This window comes from Drosophila virilis, chromosome 5, assembly GCF_030788295.1.
Source record: "Drosophila virilis strain 15010-1051.87 chromosome 5, Dvir_AGI_RSII-ME, whole genome shotgun sequence".
NCBI lineage: Eukaryota > Metazoa > Arthropoda > Insecta > Diptera > Drosophilidae > Drosophila > Drosophila virilis.
Window position 1 is genome coordinate 10,713,656 of NC_091547.1, and position 20,725 is coordinate 10,734,380.

A 20,725-nucleotide genomic window follows, 5' to 3' on the forward strand; every position below is an offset into this window, starting at 1 on the left:
GACAAGTATCTCTCATGGATTTGGGTCATCAACTGACCGAAGGACATACAAATTATTAGTGTGGTTTCCGAGATAAACCTATTTTTCTAAAAAGGACATTATATAAATGGCCATATCTCGGTATACAGAATATGCATTCAAAAGAATTTTGGTCGTTTTATGTAAAACATTATGTACATGTATTTTTTGTTTGTTTTTCTTAAATATATCTATGCAAAGTATTTTCCACCATGTCTGGGCTAGACTTTTCACATCAGTGAATTTTCGATCTCGAAAACGATTCAATATAGTCCACAATCAAAATGATTTCTTATGAATTTCCTCAATTGAGGGTCAAATTTTCCAAATTTGTGTATGGTTTGGATCAACCAGCTAGGACAAACAGATTTATATATACATATAAAATCGTATTCTTACGAATTTCAATATTCTAGGAAATAGTTGTGCAGCGTATCTAAAACTCGCCACCAGTTAAACATATGATTTTGATCTAATCATAAGCTACATAAATTCCAAAACAAATCTAAAAATGCTTAGGTAAGTAAACTTAAATTAAGTATGCTCGCTGGCCGCAGTCTCCGGGACGGGTGTGTTTTGACTATCCTGACCGTGTCGGGGTTGCTGTTGTTGTTGTTGTTGTTGTCGGGGTCTATTGCGTCCAAATGGTTGGCGTTTATTAGTGCGTAAAGCTGCAGCCGCTGGTCTGCTGGCAGGTGGCTCATCGTGCTGCCAAAAATCACTGGTTGTATTCGGGTTTTGTACCCTGAAAAGGAATAAGGTATATAAGAAACTTGGATAATAGGCTGTCTTAGCAAGTGCTTACCCTTCAATGCCATCGGGCAGCTCGTCCAGGCTCATGAGTATGTGCAGTGTGGGTATTTGGCGGTTGACAATGATCTCCTCGAGGCCATCCATTTGTGGCTTCCAGTGCTCCTCCACGCTAAAAGCAAAGACTCAATATTAGACACGCTGCGCCACTTTTGTTGCCCAAAAACTTACCTCGTGTAGCCCATGCGCGTCAACTGGTAAAGCGGATGACTGCGCTTGAGCACCTCGGCGCAGGATATGGTCTTGACAACGCCGCCACCGGAGCCACTCCAGACCAGACTGCGGTATTCACCTTTGTCCAGCGCTGACTGTGCATAGCCAATGACATTGCTCAGTTTGGTGCCGCCCTTGATCTATTGATTGGAGTTGAAAATTGTTGAAATTGGGCTCAGCATTGAAATAGTTGTCGCTTACATGCATCCATAGGAAGTCCTTGTGCGTCTTTGGCATGCAATTCTGGAAAGGTAAATCATTTTTGCTCAGCTCCTGCTCCACATTCTCCGCCTTGCGATAGTGCATCATTTTTGCGAACCTGTAGGCATTCAAATAAAAACCATTAACTATGCAACTTGATTAGTGTACGAATTTTTGTGCGCCCCCCGGCGACAACCTTGAACCAGAACGGGATAATAGCAAAACAGCTTTCCATGCTGGGTACACTCAAAGGCTGCCCCGAGAGCCCATCCATCCGCTCATAAACTGTCTTGCGCAGTTATTGTCACCACAGTCGGTGCAAATTGAATAATTGCTTTATGAGACGAGAGCGGCCCCTGTGCCCACGGGCCAACAAAATCAGGCGCTAAAAAAACCCACACAAACCGAAGAACTAGGCAAAAGCTGCGGCTATGTCGAATTGTGCGAGCCCTACTCTAGATGGCAATAATCTATATATATATTTAAAACATATCTTTATGTAAATCCCTGTATTATTTAAATAAAATGCATATTTGTAAAGCGCCAAAGTCTGTTATCAAAAAGCAATGAAAGTTGTCTTAATCTCAATAGCCTTTTTTTTCTAGGGCTATTTTGTCTGGGGCTCATTTTTATTATCCAGCCTGAAGTATATTTAATCTTAATTAGAAAGAATTAAGTGCGAATGTTAGTCTTATCTTTAGGAGAATCTATCAAAACATAAAGATATGAGTACTAAATGTCAAAATGAAGTCGCTTTGTTGCTTCCAATAGCTTAAAAAAGAGTATTTGAAGGTAAGTTTCATCAAGATGGGTTTACTGAGAACCATATAGACGCGACTAATCCAACAAAAGTTATATGCTTATCTTATCGTCAATTAAAAGACGAAAATGGCTAATTGATTCGTAAACAATTTTGCCTAGTTATAGGCAGAAGAAAATCTCTTATCTAAACACGTTTAAACGATTTCGAATCTATAAACTTATAGACTATAGAATATTTTAGCTATTGGGATTTAATGCCATATTTTGTTGCTAATGCTCTGTAAATTGGCCTGCATCAAGCGTATTTTCTTCAGCCAACTAGGCCAACTCCTAACTCGAACCATATCAACCTGGCCGTTACAGCGCCATTGGGAATTGCGCATGAAGAGGATTTCAAGTAAAAGTCAATAAAAAAGCATTTCTACCGCAATTAAATGCGCGCGGCTGCAGCAGAAATTTCCCATTAAATAAAATTCTGTTGGTGTCGGGGCTCTAGACAACAAGGATGACAACCAACAGGAGCAGAACGAGAGCACGCGCAACCAAGATACACGCACACACACACACACTCACACACAATTTACACTCGCACCCACCGCGTAACGTAGCATGCCACTTGTTGAAGCTAAACACCATTTATTTGTGGCACCAGGCATGGGGTGGCGTGACTGCAGAGAGCTCTGAATTCGACAGCAGCAACGAAAGTTTATTAATGAACTTTTCACAAAACTGAGGCTGTGGGTGGCATCTCATGACCCAGTCAAACACCCACACACGCACACACACCACACACACACACACAGACATACAGACAATTAACGTATGTCCTACAGAAAGATGAAAACGCAGACAATTCTAAGATTCAGTGCAGCAGAAATTGAAAAAAATACATATATATATAAATAAAAGAGTATGGGAACTCGTGGAGGTCGTTTTGGAATGTTACGAGGAATGCCTGCGAAATACCAAATGACAGGCACTGCTCTGACTGTCTCATTGAAAACGTCATCGTTATCGTCATCATCATCATCATTATCATCATCATCACCTAAACAGGCAACATCATTATCAACTGCCATTCTTATCAAGTACGTTTATTGTCTAACAACACAGCACAACAGGCAAATCATTTGTTTTAAGCTCCAAAAATCAAGTAGCTCGAAGACATTAATCAACAATAATAATAATAATAATAATAATAATAATAATGATAATAATAATAATAATACTAATAATAATAATAATAATAATAATAATAATAATAATGATAATAATAATATTTATAAAAATAATAAATATGAATAATCTTAACAACATTAATAGATGATAATAATAATGATAATAAAGTAGCAGGAACTATTAATAATAACAAAATTAATGACTATCATTAATATTAATAAACAATAAATATAAGTAATCAGGCTAATAAATAATAATATAAAGCCAAGTCCAAAACTCAACTAGTTGAAAAAATAATAAAATAATCAAAAAAACAAAAAAAAATTATCGAAATTAATTATTATAAACAATAATAAAGCCTTCAAGGTTCAAGGCCCTTCTTTCACTAAATTTCTTCCTTTTTTTCCACTTCTTAATTATAATTGTATGTAAACTGTATGCCGTCAACTTCGTCAATTATTTGTATTAAACAAAATTTATTTATATTGAAATAAAACACAGACATAATTTGGCTGTCCAGTGTTATTCTATTTTGTCCGGAAGTTATTAATAAAACGAGTGTGCCACAAAGAAAAAGGACATGCTGCTTGCAATTGATGGCGGATCAAGATCTATGTATGTGTGCGTGTTTGTCTGTGTGTGTGTGTGTGTGTGTGTGTGTGTGTGTGGTCACCCTCACTTGTGTTGGACTTGTCTGTTTGCAATAAAATAAACGCGTACTTTGAATTAACATTATATAAATTAAGTTAACTTGCGTAAATGACTTGAGAAGGCTTTAAATTAGATTCAAGATGCTCCAAGCATTCAACATTTGCCAGCATTCAACATTGCGTATACGTAATTCTAACTCGAGAACTCTAAAACGTTTCGCTGTGCTGCTGCATATTTTCACGCACACTAACATACTTATCAACACACACACGCACACACAGAGACACAAATACACGTACAATACAAGAGCTAGCTGAATAATGTGCGCCTTTATGATCCCTGTTTTATTTGATAATATTATAAAAGGCGATGAAAATTTAAGGGACATTAAATAAATATAAATATTCGAATGTTCAAATATTTAAGTTAGCAAAATGAATATAATAATAAAAAAAATTAATAATAATAATAAAAGAATTAATAATACAATTATGCGTGCTGTACTATATTAATATATATATATTTTTCTACTAATAATATATTCTTAATATTAAATTATAAATTAATTTTAGCATTAACAAAATAAAATTAAAAATACATTTATAATTTCAATAATCATTATTATTATATATTTTTTTGTCAAAAAACACATAAAAATAACATTTAACATGAGTTTGCTTATCAATTGTTATTTTATTTTCCTTTAAAAAATTTCTAAACGTTATTTTATTGGCATATTTTTCTTCTTAGCCAGCATCCACTGTGCGTGGCAAATATTTCATTTATTTGCAAGCCAACCCTCAATAGCTGCTAACCTCCACGCCCACCAACCCCTAGCTGAGTCTTATGCCAGCGCCCACTTGCCGGCCCCCTTGGCCCGCCAAAGTATGCATTCATTAGACATGCCAACAGGCAGCGACCGAGCTTAGCTCCTGGCCAAACCGCAGAGCCAGGATCATTTGAGGTTTGCAAGCCGTGGCCAACGGTTGACAGTCGCGGCCATAACGACTTGGCAAGCAGTAAGTGGCAGTTGCAGTGGCAACAGGCATTATTGCCACAGATTTTAGTGCCGCATAATAAACTGACAAAGTGGGAACAATCGACAATTGTTGAATTAGTGCACAAGCATTTCGCATAACGCTTAATTAAGCTACTGCCTGCTGTTTTAAAGCCAATTTTCATTATAAACAAAATACAATTTAAAGCTCTGCAATTTGTTAATGCCACAACATTGTAAATAGAAAAAATATATAATGAAATCAACAGGTATAAAAACAGTGGGCGTGGCTGTGGCAGCGCCATATAAACAAACTAAAACCAACTAAATTAACTAAATACCAAATAAATTGTGTGTAAACAAAATGTTGTAAAATATTTACACTAATGCAAAAAAATAAAACTGTTCGAAAAACAAGAAAAATCTAAGTGCGACATTGAAAAAATTAACAACGCGTTAAATGAACTCTGGGATCTTTTAAAAACAAATATTCGAACAATTTTAGATTATAAAAATAATCTAAGAAAACAGTTAAAACTTTAACATATTGCTCCATACATAATTGCTCGAGGTCTGAGCATCAATTTAATAAAATAAAAATTTTAACAATTTTGTTTTAATAAATTATTTGTTCGGACCTTGAGTCGGCTTATTAAATTAAAAATTGGAAAGTTCGGCAACATTGAAAATATAAACATAAATAATTAATAGTTTGTATATATTTAACGAATAATAATTTGATATAGATCCGAATATTCATTCATTCATCATAAAAGCTATTAAAAAATAAAATAATGACAATATATATAAAAAATACATAAACTAATTTGTTTCACTAACAAAACAAAATATTTAATAAGCAGACTAAGTAGATTTGCTCCTCAATAATTTATAAAAAGCTTTACAAGTGTTCAAAATAACCAAATTGCCAAATTTTTACAAATATTATTTAGCATTTATATAGTATATTTTTATAAGCTACAATTTTTACTATAATTTTTTCCAAAACGCTCCCCAGTTGATTTACTCAAGAAACTGCAGAAATAAATATATATATATATATATATATCGTAAATATAAAGAGCGAATAATACAAAAATATGGATAGCACCGAATTTCGAAAACGTGGCATGGAAATGGTCGAATACATTTGCAATTATCTGGAAACCTTGGGCGAACGGCGCGTTACGCCCAGCGTGGAGCCCGGATATCTGAGGCATCTGTTACCATGTAAGTGCCAGTAAATAGTTTTGCAATTGATAATTCGTGCCAGGCTAATTTTCTATATAAAAGTATATTTAAAAGCATTTAATTTACATTTTCTTATGGAAATGTGTTAAGAGAAGAAATTGTGCGACTAGAAAGTGAATTAAAATGAAATGAGCTTCATAAAATGTAGATTGAACTATTTAGTAGAACATTTTCCCTAAATAACTTTAAATCTTGGTTTTGTTATTTCAATTGTTAGCGAAGTTTTATTAAAATAATAATTTTTCGTCTGCGACATTGCCGTTTGAATAAAGAAATGTTGTGATTTAACAGCGAAAATATAGAAGAACTCAAAGCTCCCTAAAGTAATTAAACTCTGAATATATCGAAAAGGTAGCTGTAAAAAAAACGTATATTGTTTTCGGTCCTATAAACCCTTTTTAATTATAAAACAAGTTGAAATGAATTTTCGATTCCATTAAACAACATGAAAATCTCTGTAAAACTCTTCTTATTTCATTTCTGTCTTAAATTGTGTATCGCAACGTATTTCGAATTTGTTAAAAAGCTGAAGCACCGCATGAGCCAGAGGATTGGGATCAAATTATGAACGATGTGGAGGATAAAATAATGCCAGGCGTAACGCACTGGCAGCATCCGAGATTCCATGCGTACTTTCCGGCGGGCAATTCGTTTCCCTCGATACTGGGCGATATGCTGGGCGACGGCATCGGCTGCATTGGCTTCTCGTGGGCGGCCAGTCCCGCCTGCACCGAACTGGAGACCATAGTGCTCGATTGGCTGGGCAAGGCCATTGGGCTGCCGGATCACTTTCTGGCGCTCAAGGAGGGCAGCACCGGCGGCGGCGTTATACAGGTAAACATATGTTGCATGTTGCCTGGTGGACAAAATTTATAGCTTGACATTGATCCGGCCGCATAGACATCCGCGTCGGAGTGTGTGCTGGTCACGATGCTGGCAGCGCGTGCACAGGCACTTAAGCGTCTCAAGGCGCAGCATCCGTTCGTGGAGGAGGGCCATTTGCTGTCCAAGCTGATGGCCTACTGCTCCAAGGAGGCGCACAGCTGTGTAGAGAAGGCGGCCATGATATGCTTTGTGAAGTTGCGCATTCTGGAGCCCGATGAGAACGCCAGCCTGCGTGGCCAGACCATTGGCGAGGCCATGGAGGAGGATGAACTGCAGGGTCTGGTGCCATTCTTTGTGTCCACCACACTGGGCACCACCGGCTCCTGTGCGTTCGATAATCTGCCCGAAATTGGCAACGAGCTGAAAAAGTTTCCCTGCGTTTGGCTGCATGTCGATGCCGCCTATGCGGGCAACAGTTTCATCTGTCCCGAGCTGAAGCCCCTTCTCAAGGTATATATATATAATCAGATATCCGTCTACCTATACACATCTCTACAGCTCTCGGTATGCTAATAAACAGGGCATCGAATATGCTGACTCATTCAACACGAATCCCAACAAATGGCTACTGACCAATTTCGACTGCTCAACACTCTGGGTGCGCGATCGCATCCGTCTGACATCAGCTCTGGTTGTCGATCCGCTGTATCTCAAGCACGGCTACTCGGATGCGGCCATCGACTATCGTCATTGGGGAGTTCCACTCAGCCGTCGCTTTCGTTCATTGAAACTGTGGTATGTAGCGCCCGTCCAAAAAGACCCAAAGACCATCTAACAACCGACCCTTGGGTGTCAGGCCTGAATGACTTTGTTGACTATTGTCAAATATTTTTATTAATTATTTGGTTTTTCGAGTGCCAAACTTGTTGCTTAGCCATGAGTACACTTGACTTCAAGCACCTGTACCTTTAATATTTGCTTGCGATTTAGTTGTAAAAACAAAATATATTTGACAACTGATGCACCATATGCTCGAAGAGGCATAAATTAACTATGCCCAACTCAAGTTGGCATCTGGATTTTTGGTACACGCCATTATCAGTTTATTTTCTGACTATTTTGAAGATTTCGCAAGAAACGCTTCAGTAATACACGAGTTATTGAACATTAAAAAACAATTTAAATGACTTGCCATTCAAATGAATATGCTTGAGCTGAAGTAGATGTCTTCTATTATGTTCTTCATAATCAATTATTAATCGCAACTAAGAAAAACTCCTCAGCATGCCGAAGTTTAAATGCCCTTGCAGACATATAACTAATGTATTCGTGTACATACTGATGTATAACTGTTGAATTCAATAATTATACTCATTTGTTTTTATATGAGCATCAATCTATAAGTAAATCCTTGCCCCTGCCTGGCGATATGGTTTTCATATCCTGAGCAAGAATTTGCGAAAAACTTCTGCATCCGAATAATAAATTTGCATGGAACATCACAAAAGACCTTTAGTTACCAATGAAGGACGAGCACCCTTTCTAAGCTTCACAATTATTCTGGCAAGGAAACTGCTTAGCTGGCAAAAAAGAAGAAGAAGACTTAAAAGCATCTTCCCAAACAAGCTAAAACCTAGGCAATATATATATATATAGAGAGAGAGAGTTATCAAAGAGTATAGCTTCCATTACTTTCTTCTCTTTTCAATGATAAACACATTTTGATTTTATATCACAATATGAACAGGTTTGTGCTGCGCTCGTATGGAATATCCGGACTACAGCATTATATACGACACCATATCAAATTGGCCAAACGCTTTGAGGAGCTGGTGCTCAAAGATAAACGTTTCGAGATCTGTAATCAAGTCAAGGTGAGTTACATATATTATAAATGTGGCATTTGTCCATTTGGATTTCGGTTTTTGGACTGGGCCCTTACAGCAATTAATCATTAGACGAGTTCAAAGCACTTTTTGTTTATACAACAAGTTTTATATTAGACTTTTATAAGCCAAATGTGTGGGTGTGCGGGCGTCTGTATGTGTGTGTGTGTGTGTGTGAACTATTGTTGTGCATAAACATTTATCAAAATTGTGTTTTCGTGGTAGGAAATAGTTTGGCTGTTTTGCCAGCGCAAGACTGACGCAAATAACATTCACTTGGACTTAACTAAAAATCAAATTATGAAATTTGTCTTCGCTACACGGGAGAGCGAGCTCGTAAACTATTTCCAAATTTGACTATTTCGCACCAGCAGCAAAGACGAACGTGCGGAATCGCACGTCAAATGCCAAATTCCGAGCGAAACTGAAGTATTTTGGCATAATTGGCATACAAAATTTGTTTAAAGGCAGGCCAAACGGGCGCAGAAAAATAAGAAGTGTGCATGTTTTCGGCGGCAGTGCCTGGCCAGGCCATACCCTGTACTAAAATATACAAAAGGCAGAGCGATAAAAGCGAGATATTGGAAAATAGTTTCAGATTTAATCCAATGCAAATGAAGTTCGTGGAAAAGAAAGAGTTTTGCTTGGAAAAGAAGAGAGAAAGACGTCCGGTTGAAAAGAAAATCGGACGTCTAAGTGCCATCTGGCAAATACATTGACGATAGTTGAAAATATTAGGCGTAAGAAGCAGCTGCGACTACAGACAAGGAGAATATATTATACCAACTTGTCTGCCTGCGTCTGGCATAGCCCCCTATTAGACAATTCATACAGAGTACAGGGTATTTTAAGTAAGATATGACGCACCAATTGACAGCTGCTTGAGGCCCGTTTCTTAGCCACTAAATTCAATTGGCCGTTTTTTTTTTTTTCATGACCAAAGCACACCACATCACGTAATAAGTTGGCCACATTGCGTATACGCAATGTCATTTACAGCCAAAGTCTTTTGTTTCGTCGCAACAATAGCGATTATCTCTATTGAAATTGATTTAATTTATTGTCGAATTGCAGCTGGGACTGGTTTGCTTTCGCCTCAAGGGCAGCGACAAGCTGAACGAGAAACTGCTGAGCACCATCAATGAGTCGGGGAAACTACACATGGTCCCGGCGAGCGTCAATGATCGTTATATAATACGATTCTGTGCGGTGGCACAGAATGCCACTGCAGAGGACATTGACTATGCCTGGGATATCATTGTCGATGTGGCCAACGAGCTGCTGGAGAAGGAGCAGCACGATGAAATAAGCGAGATAATCAATCGCAAGAAACTGGACACGCTCGCCCAGAAGCGTTCTTTCTTCGTGCGCATGGTCAGTGATCCGAAAATCTATAATCCGGCTATCAACAAGGCGGGCACACCCAAGCTCTCCATGGAGCTGCCCTCGCCGGTGGTGAGTCGCGGCAGTGCGCCCATAATACGCACCCAAAGCTCTGTGGATCACAATTCGTGGATATCCTGGCCGCTGGCATTTCTCTTCAATAGCAACAATGAGGAAAAGGGCAGCAATTGCTCTTTGCGGTAAGTTTCACTCCAATTACTGTTAATTGCTTAACGGGCATTTTCCATGCAGTTTTCGACATTTGGACACCAATGTGCGGCCGACTTCATCGCGTCGCAATTCCGGCGCCGGCTCTTCGCCCTCGCCGGAGAACGAGACGGGCTTTGTGAATGCGCAACAGCAGCAGCAACAACATCAACAATTGCTGCTGCAACAACCGCAGCAGCTGCAATCGCCGCGAAAGTCGCCTCTGGCGCTACGAAAGGCCTCCTCATCCGCCCGGGAGAATCACAACTGAAGCGTTTATATAAAAACAAACTACAAAAACAAAAAAACTATGACAAACTATTTAAAGCGCGCTTAATGAATAACTGCGACGCCTAGTTGAATCCTAGACCAATTTACAATACCGATCACTCCTTATCAATAACCAGTACAACATATATATAAATAAATATATAGTTAATATAAATATATATATAGTTCATTAAATTGATATCTCGGTCAAGCCCAAATTTTTTGCTGCTCTCAATAGCTCTATTCATGAAGTACTTATTATAATAATAATAGCATATTATGCACCGTTTAATGTTATTTTTGCTCATTAAATAAATTATTGAAATATATAAATAAATTAATTGCTGTAACATGGTCTTTCGCTTTTCATTTTCTTAAATATTATACTAAACGTTAAAGCCAAGGTTCATATCATGATTTATTCCATTCCATCCAAAATTTTCACATAAAGTATGTAACTCATGGCAGGAGATATCTGCAACCCTTTAATGTATGATATATCTTATCAATATCAGACTACTTTGGCATATAGCTGACATTGGAAAGGCCAGTCGAAATTTATCTTCTTATCAAAAACGTTTGTTTTTCGAGAAGTCTCGGAATTTACAAGTTAAACTAAGCTGCTTATGTTGGCTATATATGCCAATACTATACTATAATATACCTTAGAGAAAGAATTGAGGAGCATTGAGGAGCTTCGATATTAACGCATATCTGCAAGGCCGTAAAGCAATCGTCTATAAGGGTATTAAATCTTCGGTGTGCCATAGATATCCCTGCCTTCTCGCAAGGATTCGGCCACTTACGGCCGCTTACGTTTTGTACCTTTACAAAGCGAGGCATGCTTTATCTGTGATTATATCAAGGACATTATCCTTGGTACACCTACTAGTTGATCATCTTAAATGGAATTTACGCCTCTGCCTATGACATCCGCACTGTGTACTGCCAAGTATTATAATTATAGTTTTCAATGGGAAGCATGAGCAGTTTGATAATTTTAGAACAAAGATGATGTCAAATTCAAACTAAAAAAGATTCACTTTGATTATCTATTAAGAGATAGCATTTCCCTTAACTTTCGCTGAGGCACTGTGTTATTTTGGACCCCGGGGCAGCAGCTGTTATTGTGCCGGTCACAATTACGCTCAAGATAATATCGTAAACATATAGCATATGTGTATGTTAGCTTTCTGATTTACTACCTTGATTTTTGGCTATAAACAAACCATAATTTACACGCAATTCGGATGATGCCATGGATATGACGTTGTATGAATGCGATTAACAATTGTTCTTCTGCTGCTCTCGACAAAAAATGGAATATGAGTCAGGGTCTGGTGAATGCCTCAACACAATTTACTGCATACCAATTAGGGAAGATCGCAAAAAATATATACAAATATATATATGTATATATAAAAATATGGCATATAAATGTGAATAGATGTTGCTTTGCTTTGCCTATGTGTCCGGCTTTTGTATGTTCTGTAAGATGTCCATTGTTTCCTGCTTTTTGACAAAGATCTGGACTAGCTTGTCGACATACGCATCCTTGGCAATTGGCGAGATCTGCTTGAGCCGCATATTCTTGATATCCCAATTCAGATATTGCGGCGCTTCAATCTCCGGCTTAGTGACGATTTCAGATTGCGCCTGATCCGGGCGACTAGATTGAGGCGAATGGATATCGGGTTTAGCAATGGATTTAAGCAGTGTGCCATACATACTCATCGAGCTGGAATCTCCGGATCCGGCTGTGCCGCCCATTCGATTGGCTAATGCACTCTTGCCATTATTATCGCTTAGCAGCAGACCGCCCGATGACTGTGGCATGACTGCCACCTGTGGCATGTTGCCATTGTTGCCTAACACGCCTGCCACTTGCTGTTGTGCCGTCTGCTGCAGCTTGGCTGTGTATGGACTTGTTTTCGCAACGAGGCGCTTCAACACATCCTCGTTTCCATCGACATGTGGCCGCGCTTGCCGCTGATGGGATAAAATCTCGCTGAGCAACAGCATCTTCCAATGGGCATTCTGTTCCACTGGCTTTTGTTGCAGATTTTGATTTTGTTCCACTGTGGCTGGCGCTTCGGCAATCCCCAGAGGCTGCTGCGACATGGCCATCAGCTGTTCCATATTGGGATAGTTCGTGGTCTGAGTATCAGCTGCTTGACGCTGACGTCGTCCGCCTTTTCTCTGCTGACGCCGCACAATATCTCGCTTCTTTTTTACTTGCAACTTTTTGGTATCCAACTCCTTGGGTTTATCAACTTCCGTTTGGACAGCTTCGTGCTGTTCATCGCGTTCGATGCGACTCATCAGCGCATCCAAATTGGGTTTAATTTTCGACGTATCCTCATAGTCGCTGGGCAGGTAGCCCAGTTGTCGCAGATATATAATCGGGGACTCCCAGTTCTTGATTAAATCGCGCACAATCTCATTGTAGTTATGAAAGCCCAGCTTATCCATTGAAGCTCTGTTAACACCAGCCTCAAGATAAGTTCCCAAAAAGCTACAGAACAACAGACACCAAAAGTGTGCACGCATGGCGATATAATGGACTTTAAATTAACCTTTTTTTTTGAATTCACATTTAAACATGATAGTATGCGTTCATAGTTGATGATGAGTTTTGGGGCAAGGCTACAAAGAGATCGGTTTATGCATAAAAAGCCTGACAAGTTATAGAAAGGTAATATGATTGAGAAATTTATGAGTGAATGATTATTTCTTATCGATCAAGATGATAAAACATTTACAATTGAATGTTATCGATAAGCAAGGAAAAGCATGACCTCCAGACGGTTCCTATCGATATCGATATGCTAGCGATACTTGACTATTAAAAAAAGTTGTTAACGCTATTTAAGCATTTTTCGCAAATTGTTTGTTTTAGCAAACAAATAAAAACTAACCCACAGAACAAATTTGAATTTTGCTCAATTAATAATGCTCGCGTCATTTTGTCTCAACGATTCCAGGAACTGAACTCTTAAGCTGATTAAATTAACCCATAAGTTTCATAAAATCATGAAATCTTCGAATAAAAACAAGTTCAAAGCTAGCGCAAAAGTTTTCAATTAACAAGCGAATAAATTTTAAAGCTACTGCCACCGATAAAACTCAAAACACAATCGAATAAATCATTTTACAAAGCAACGTCAACAAAATGGCCATAAAAACGTGTCAGATTTTGTGCATTAGCATAAAAATCTAACGGGCAAAACGAACGAAATGCCAAACTCGTGATTTGGTGAAATTCAAAAATGTACACAAAGAAGAACATGATAATATGGTTGTCAAGCGGTTTGACAATGACGAAAGCAAATCTTGAACCGCAAACTAGAACCCAAAGACAAATAAAATAAAATAAAATATAAAACGAAAATTTTTAAAGATGACCCATGAGGTTTTTTTTTTTTTTATATTTTTTTGAAAACTTGCTGTGTTTGGCGGTGCCAACTACATAATATCTAATAATTAATGAGCCAGAGACGCGGCGAAACTTGGTAATAAATGCGAAAGAGACGGTACCAGGCCCCACATAGAAGGCGGATGGATGGTATTGGTATTGGGCCTCGAGCAATTTGAAGTGTGACCGCGTAAACTGAATACGCGGTTTATATTTAGACAAACGACGTCATTCGCATTGTGAATGAAAGTCTCTGGCCGAGACTCGGCGAAGAGCTTGAGCATAAAGCCGACAAAAGCAGATCGTCAGGCCGGGCCAAAATAAAGCAAAATGCGCCAAGTCATGCCCTGTCAATGCCTCTCGAGACCCGCACTTTGCCCACCAAAAGGCGCGTGCGCGAATGAATCAGCGTCGAGCGGCACGCAAGACTCTTGCCATAGCTTGATTGATTATGCATATTAGGCGGAGTCTAAAGGCGGGAGCTACCTACTTGAACTATGGAACCTGGCGGGTTTGGATGAAATCGCATAAGCATTAGGGGCGGCGAGGGCACTAACTTAGCTAATTAGCACAACCAGCCAGAATACAAAGCATTCGCATTCATTCATTCATGATTGCACTCACAAACATACATTCATATATTTACACACGCCCACCCACCCACACATTCAAAATGATATTTGCAAAATTGCAATTTGTTTAGATTTCATATATGCTCGGTCGGAGATTCCGACGAAGTGGCAACGACGTCACAGCCTGTTGCTGCAACAGCTGCCTCATGGAGGGATTCGTCATGCCACAACACACTCACACACACACACACACACACATACGAGCTGCTTAGCTGTACTCGTTAAATGTTAACAGTTTAGATCAACATACGTATTTGCACAATTATTTGGCACATTTGTCCCATGGACTAGAAGTAATTCCCCTTGGTGAAAATTAGTTAAACACTTTTTTGCATATTGTATAATGTTTATTCCCAGCTGCTTATCCGTATCCGTTAATGAATATTAATTTAGAACAACTTATTAGCACAATTTTATGCCTGGTGCCAAACGTACAAAATTCTCCTTTGCCATAAGAAATAAATAGAAATATTTTAATCTGGCAATATTAATATTAAAATAATTGAAAATTATTTAAGTCCCTTTTATGCATATTGCATAATGTTTGTTCCCTGCTGCTTAGCCATATTCCTTAATTATTTGCTACCATATTTGTTCCATGTGCCAAAAGTAATTCCCCGTAGCTGAGCAAATACTTCGAAGTTTTATCAAAATCTGGCAAACTTAGTTAAATAAGCATAAAAAGCGCTTTTTGCGTTTTAGCTAAACCTTTTTTTTGTTTAATGCCTGTTCCAGGCACTTTTTCTAATACTAGTTGGAAACTTGCGCCAATTCACAAAATTCCCCTTAAGATGGTAAAAAAAAACTCAGGGAACAAGAAGAAACGATAATTAGTAAAGCTAAAACTGGAAACTGGTGGGATCTGGAAGGCGTGGCAGCTATTGTGTTAAATTAATTGAAATCATAGATACACGACGAAATGCTAGCTTTGAGTTTAATTATGGCAATTTTTCTTCTGTTAAGCACTCATTATAACAGATGATTGTGACTTAAACTTTAATTGTCAATTAAATATCATATGTATAGATATTAAAATGATATTTATTTACTTGATATAAGAAAAAATAAAGTATATAAATCGATACAAAATATTTAAAGCAATTTTAATCGAATTCATAATAAACAACCGAAGACCAAAGACTTAAGATCACAATTCGAAAATATTTTAAAGAAAATTGCTTGAAAAACTTGTTAAAAATCTTTCACAAACGTATTTCCATATAACATTAAACCTTTATGCTAATAAAATTACTTAAGTTTTTACTTGGATTTTTTTTAGTATACGTAATATTTGAATACGTATACGTAATAATTTTAATATTATATTTAATATTTAACCTTTATCCTAGTTGAATTACTTAAATTTGTTTCTAAAAATTTTTTACTGAAAAGTATACGTAATATTTGATAACGTATACGTAATATTGTCAAAGGGAACTTGTGTACTTTTACACTTTTTGTTTAAAACCTACGCCAATAATTGATCTGAATCACCGAAGGTAAACAGTATGCGCTGTACTATCCAAAACTTTCCCGACTACCCCAAACTGATTTTCCATTTTGCCCAGCAGAAATCACAATTAAAATGTTTTCAAATCTCCAACTGTAATGTGCTATTAATAAAGACTCGAATCAGCTCCAAATCGCAGCACGAAAAACCTTTCATTTCGCATCCGAACCATATAATTAAGTCAAACAAAAAAATATATATATGTTTCCCGGCAGGGATTTTTTTTTAATTGAATACAAAACTAACCGAAACAGCCCACACAAAGCGCGCGCGTAGAGAACTGAGGCTTAAGGCGACTGAACAAAATGGCAAAGCGGGTTTCCACAGATATCCAAATGATGCCGGCGACGGAGACGACGTCAAAGTAGGCGGCAAAGTACAATGCAAGTAATTTGAGCGCCGCAAAAGAAAGAAGACAACAATCACGTACAACAACAAGCGCAGGTGCCAATTCTCCAGAGCGATATAGAGAGAGAGAGAGACAGCGAGCGAAAAAGAGAGCACGCGTGCAAAGCTCGCTCAGGAGAGCATGTTTGGGTTTCGTTATAAAAACGAATGCAGTAACAAACTTCGAGTCATTCGCGCAAAGGAAGCTGCAGCAAGCACTACGTAGGCAAACGGATTAAAGTGAGCGAGCGAGAAAGAGAATACAAGTGTTGCCTAGCTTTGGGCATTGTGTTACAAGAAGAGTGTTAGAAATTCAAAAAAGGTGTTAATCAATTTAAAACACAAAACAAGTGCTAAACAACTGATTAAAAACAAACAAAAAAAACAAGCATAGCAAAATGAACGTTGAAGAGTTTCGCAAATACGGCAAGGAGGTGATCGATTATATATGCGAATATGGCAGCAATATCGAAGAGCGCGATGTGGCGCCCACATTGGATCCGGGATATTTGAAAAAACTATTACCAGGTAAGCGCAACTGGGTAGAATTCCAAAATATAATTAACACAGTTTATTAAGCTTATCTATTTACAAACAAATTATAAATAATGCGCGCATATATTGCTGATGTAACTATAAATATTTGTACTCATTACTCAATGGAATTTGCCAATGCACAAATTTTGAAAATTCATTCAAAAAGATTTGCGCTAGTTTGTTACTGTTTTTGCGTAGATGCCCAAACAATTTACAAAACTAATTTGTTTATAAAAACATTGCCCGTCAGGCGTTCCAAACTCTTGAGGAGATCGCTTCAAATTAGCGCAAGTAAACAACAATTAGTCAAAGGCTTCTAAACAAATTAGCGAATGGAAAATGGAAAATACAAAAATATATAAATATTTCACTTCACACAATATATATTCAAAAAGAGAAGAAAATAAGTCAGGCAAAAAAAATAAAAAATAAAACCTCAACTCAACAGGCTCTTCAGAAACTTGTGGATTCATGTTGACTAATTGTCAGCAAACAATGCGAATTGACTTGTAGCTCTCTGGAAGCCCACATGGTAACCATGAAATCCAAAAAACGAAAAAAACAAAAAACAAAACAATTTTTATAAAAAACTGTTTGTTTTTTCTTTTTGTTCAGGCGTGGGCTCAATTTGGGGCATCAAGCTGTTGGGTCATAAGATTTTCAGTTTTTTTTTTTTTTTTTCCAGCGAATTTCAAGCGAATTGCGCGCAGTTATTTAAGCTAAATATTTACATCTGACGAACACCACAATCTCTCTATAGTTCAACTAAACAAATCAATTAATTATGCGAATACACACACACACACACTCGTACGCACATCTCAGGTAGAAGTAGATAAAGATTTGTGTGCTGAACTGTTGATCTTTCGATCTTCCGCACAATGCCAAAAATAACAAATTGTATATAAATATTGGTACGCGCTGATTTAGCAGCAACTTTATAGGCGCTAAAAGATATATCTACTATATATTTAAGACACGAGGTACCAGGGCCAACTAACGAACCGACTTCAATTGTTTACATTGCAGCGGACGCACCCCAATCGCCCGAATCGTTTAAAGATGTGCTCGAGGACTTTGAGCAAAAGATAATGCCGGGCGTTGTGCACTGGAATCATCCGAAATTCTTTGCCTACTTCCCATCGGGCAACAGTTTTCCCTCTGTGCTGGGCGATATGCTAAGCAGCGCCATTGGCTCCATTGGCTTCAGCTGGGCCAGTTGCCCGGCTGCCGCGGAACTGGAGACAATTGTGATGAACTGGTATGCCAAGGCATTGGGTCTGCCCAAGGCATTCGTTTCGGATGCGCCCGGCAGCACAGGCGGCGGCGCTCTGCAGGGTTCCGCCTCCGAATGTGTGCTGGTGTCCCTAATCACGGCACGCGCACGCGCCATTAGCGAACTGAAGGGTCAGACCACCGTCCATGACAGCGTCTTTCTGCCCAATCTGATTGCCTATGCCAGCCGCGAGGCGCACTCCAGCGTGGAGAAGGCCACCAAAATGGCGCTGGTGAAGCTGCGCATCATCGATGCCGACGAGCGTGGACGCATGCGCGTGGATCTGCTGCAGCAGGCCATACAGAACGATGTGAATGCGGGCCTGACGCCCTTCTTTGTTGTGGCCACGGTGGGCACCACCGGCGGCTGTGCCTTCGATGATATCTCCGAGATTGGCAAGGTGTGCCGACAGGTGTCCAGCATTTGGCTGCATGTGGATGGCGCCTATGCGGGCAATTCCTTTATTCTGCCCGAGATGCGTGTGTTCTCCGCTGGCCTGGAGTACGCGGACTCCTTCAATACCAATCCCAACAAGCTGCTGCTGACCAACTTCGATGCCTCCGCCTTGTGGGTGCGCGACGTGATGACCCTGAAGAGTGCGCTCAATGTGAACCCCTTGTATCTGCGGCACGAGCACATGAATGGCGTCGACTACAGACACTATGGCATTCCACTGAGTCGTCGCTTCCGCGCGCTCAAACTCTGGTTTGTCTTCCGCACATATGGCGTAAAGGGACTGCAGGAGTACATACGCAATCACATGGTTCTGGCCAAGAAGTTTGAGATGCTTGTACGCAAGGATGAACGCTTTGAGGTGCGCAACGATGTGCACCTGGGTCTGGTGTGCTTTCGCATGCGGTTAGTACAACAAAAAACCCTCCCTGAATCTACAATTTTTTCTACAACATTATCCTTTTCATAAAACCCTCACAGCACCGGCGATGAGCCCAATCATCTGCTGTTGGCACAGATCAATCACTCGGGCAAGATGCACATGACGCCGGCCAAATTCAATGGACGCTATGTGATACGTTTCTGTGTGACCTACGAGCATGCCACAGAAAAGGACATTCTGGATGCTTGGAGCCAGATCAAGGGCTTTGCGGAGGAAATATTGCGTGATACGCAATTGGAGATTAGCTCCGCGCCGGCCACACCCGAAACGGAACGCACCAGCTCAGAGCCAGTGGCGGTTACCGGCAAGCCGCCCATCAAGAAGATCCTTACGCGCACCAAGTCCTTGCGTTTCTCTTTCACACGCAGCATATCGCGGGAACAGTTCCAGAGTCAAAGCGAACATCTCATGGATGGCTGTACGCCTATTTTGGTGGTGGATCCCAAAACAATTCAGCAAAGTTTTCAGCAGGCGGCAGAGGATAATCAAAACAATAATATAACAAAGCTGAAGGACATTTCGGATGTGGACACGGACGAGGCGAGCAATTGATGCGATAGAAATGCAAAAATTTGTAGATAGTATTAGCTGTTTTTTTTGACGTTTAAAAACGTGCTGAAATGAGGCCTGTACCTAAAATCGTACGATTTGAATTTGCTCAATTGAATTTAATTAAGTACATATTTATATAGTTTTTAAGTTGCACTGCTGAATTTCGTTTAATTTATTATTGGGTTCCTATTACCACACGTAATACATGTTAATATCGTATGTTAAAGCTCTTATGAGCAACAAAAAACCACTTATTTATAAACATAAACATTTACTTAGCATTTGATATGCGCATTTTTGTATTATAAATATATTTAACTAAAACCGACGCTTTTTGCGATTTACATTTTGAACTGTTATACGATTTACAGTTGAAGCCAAGTTTAAGCCGAGCTTTTTGAGCTTTTACTAAAGTACTTGAGTGCAAGCGAGACAGCAACACAGCAACAGCAGCCTCGATTGACGGGCATCAATTAGTCTGCGTGCAATTTGTGTTGTGTGATTGAATTTGAATAACAAACATCAACAACGAAAAGTCAATAATATGAAGTGCACTTAGGCTGCGGGAACTTTGTTAATTAACCCGGGTAGAAAATAACCCACAACTACAAGGGCACAATAAAAGCAATACATTGAGACTTACCGCTTATGCAAATGCCTTCCCGCTTTCCGCCTCAGCTTAAACAGATGTATATATCACCTGTCAAGTAAATCCTCAGGCTTTTAACACTTTGCTAAACACTAGCACACAACAAACTAATAAATAACTAATTTAGCGGTCTTCGAAGCAAAACACTTGCAATTAATAAAACAACAGCCACATGTGTGAGTAGAGCTGAACGATTTATGCGATGGCCGGCAAGCACAT

At 39.0% G+C, this 20,725-nt stretch overlaps 4 protein-coding genes across 5 annotated transcripts; 2 read left to right on the forward strand and 2 right to left on the reverse strand.

The window, feature by feature from the left end:
- Positions 1-155: 155 nt before the first annotated feature.
- On the reverse strand, positions 156-20,688 carry Rpp25 (ribonuclease P protein subunit Rpp25). Its single transcript, XM_002050432.3, has 5 exons — positions 20,501-20,688; positions 1,243-1,360; positions 1,000-1,181; positions 824-940; positions 156-763 (listed from the first exon to the last, which is right to left on the reverse strand). The coding sequence occupies exons 2-5, from the start codon at positions 1,348-1,350 to the stop codon at positions 553-555; spliced, it is 618 nt and encodes a 205-aa protein (XP_002050468.1). The 5' UTR covers positions 1,351-1,360; positions 20,501-20,688; the 3' UTR covers positions 156-552.
- On the forward strand, positions 4,802-10,940 carry Tdc2 (Tyrosine decarboxylase 2). Its single transcript, XM_002050431.4, has 8 exons — positions 4,802-4,853; positions 5,850-6,061; positions 6,609-6,916; positions 6,983-7,417; positions 7,488-7,702; positions 8,655-8,781; positions 9,868-10,376; positions 10,429-10,940. Exons 2-8 carry the CDS (start codon positions 5,932-5,934, stop codon positions 10,652-10,654), a joined length of 1,950 nt encoding a protein of 649 aa, XP_002050467.1. The 5' UTR covers positions 4,802-4,853; positions 5,850-5,931; the 3' UTR covers positions 10,655-10,940.
- LOC6626704 (uncharacterized) lies at positions 11,990-13,321 on the reverse strand. 2 transcript variants are annotated; one of them, XM_015174526.3, is made up of 2 exons: positions 12,384-13,317; positions 12,051-12,322 (listed from the first exon to the last, which is right to left on the reverse strand). In XM_015174526.3, exons 1-2 carry the CDS (start codon positions 13,201-13,203, stop codon positions 12,258-12,260), a joined length of 885 nt encoding a protein of 294 aa, XP_015030012.1. In that variant the 5' UTR covers positions 13,204-13,317; the 3' UTR covers positions 12,051-12,257. The 2 variants fall into 2 exon arrangements, with proteins under 2 accessions (XP_002050466.2, XP_015030012.1); XM_002050430.4 differs by having other exon boundaries at positions 11,990-13,321.
- Positions 16,784-20,185, forward strand: Tdc1 (Tyrosine decarboxylase 1). Its single transcript, XM_002050429.4, has 3 exons — positions 16,784-17,125; positions 18,164-19,268; positions 19,344-20,185. The coding sequence occupies exons 1-3, from the start codon at positions 16,996-16,998 to the stop codon at positions 19,855-19,857; spliced, it is 1,749 nt and encodes a 582-aa protein (XP_002050465.1). The 5' UTR covers positions 16,784-16,995; the 3' UTR covers positions 19,858-20,185.
- Positions 20,689-20,725: the final 37 nt, after the last annotated feature.

Excerpts from the sequence above, each read along its gene's own strand:
- Rpp25 (XM_002050432.3), bottom strand. The coding sequence starts at position 1,350 with ATGATGCACTATCGCAAGGCGGAGAATGTGGAGCAGGAGCTGAGCAAA. Across the intron at positions 941-999 it reads ACGCGCATGGGCTACACGAG|CGTGGAGGAGCACTGGAAGC; the intron begins GTAAGTTTTTGG and ends CTTTGCTTTTAG. Across the intron at positions 764-823 it reads CTGCCCGATGGCATTGAAGG|GGTACAAAACCCGAATACAA; the intron begins GTAAGCACTTGC and ends ATTCCTTTTCAG.
- Tdc2 (XM_002050431.4), top strand. The coding sequence starts at position 5,932 with ATGGATAGCACCGAATTTCGAAAACGTGGCATGGAAATGGTCGAATAC. Across the intron at positions 8,782-9,867 it reads AGATCTGTAATCAAGTCAAG|CTGGGACTGGTTTGCTTTCG; the intron begins GTGAGTTACATA and ends GTCGAATTGCAG. Across the intron at positions 10,377-10,428 it reads GGCAGCAATTGCTCTTTGCG|TTTTCGACATTTGGACACCA; the intron begins GTAAGTTTCACT and ends TTTTCCATGCAG.
- LOC6626704 (XM_002050430.4), bottom strand. The coding sequence starts at position 13,203 with ATGCGTGCACACTTTTGGTGTCTGTTGTTCTGTAGCTTTTTGGGAACT.
- Tdc1 (XM_002050429.4), top strand. The coding sequence starts at position 16,996 with ATGAACGTTGAAGAGTTTCGCAAATACGGCAAGGAGGTGATCGATTAT. Across the intron at positions 17,126-18,163 it reads TTTGAAAAAACTATTACCAG|CGGACGCACCCCAATCGCCC; the intron begins GTAAGCGCAACT and ends TTTACATTGCAG. Across the intron at positions 19,269-19,343 it reads CTGGTGTGCTTTCGCATGCG|CACCGGCGATGAGCCCAATC; the intron begins GTTAGTACAACA and ends AAACCCTCACAG.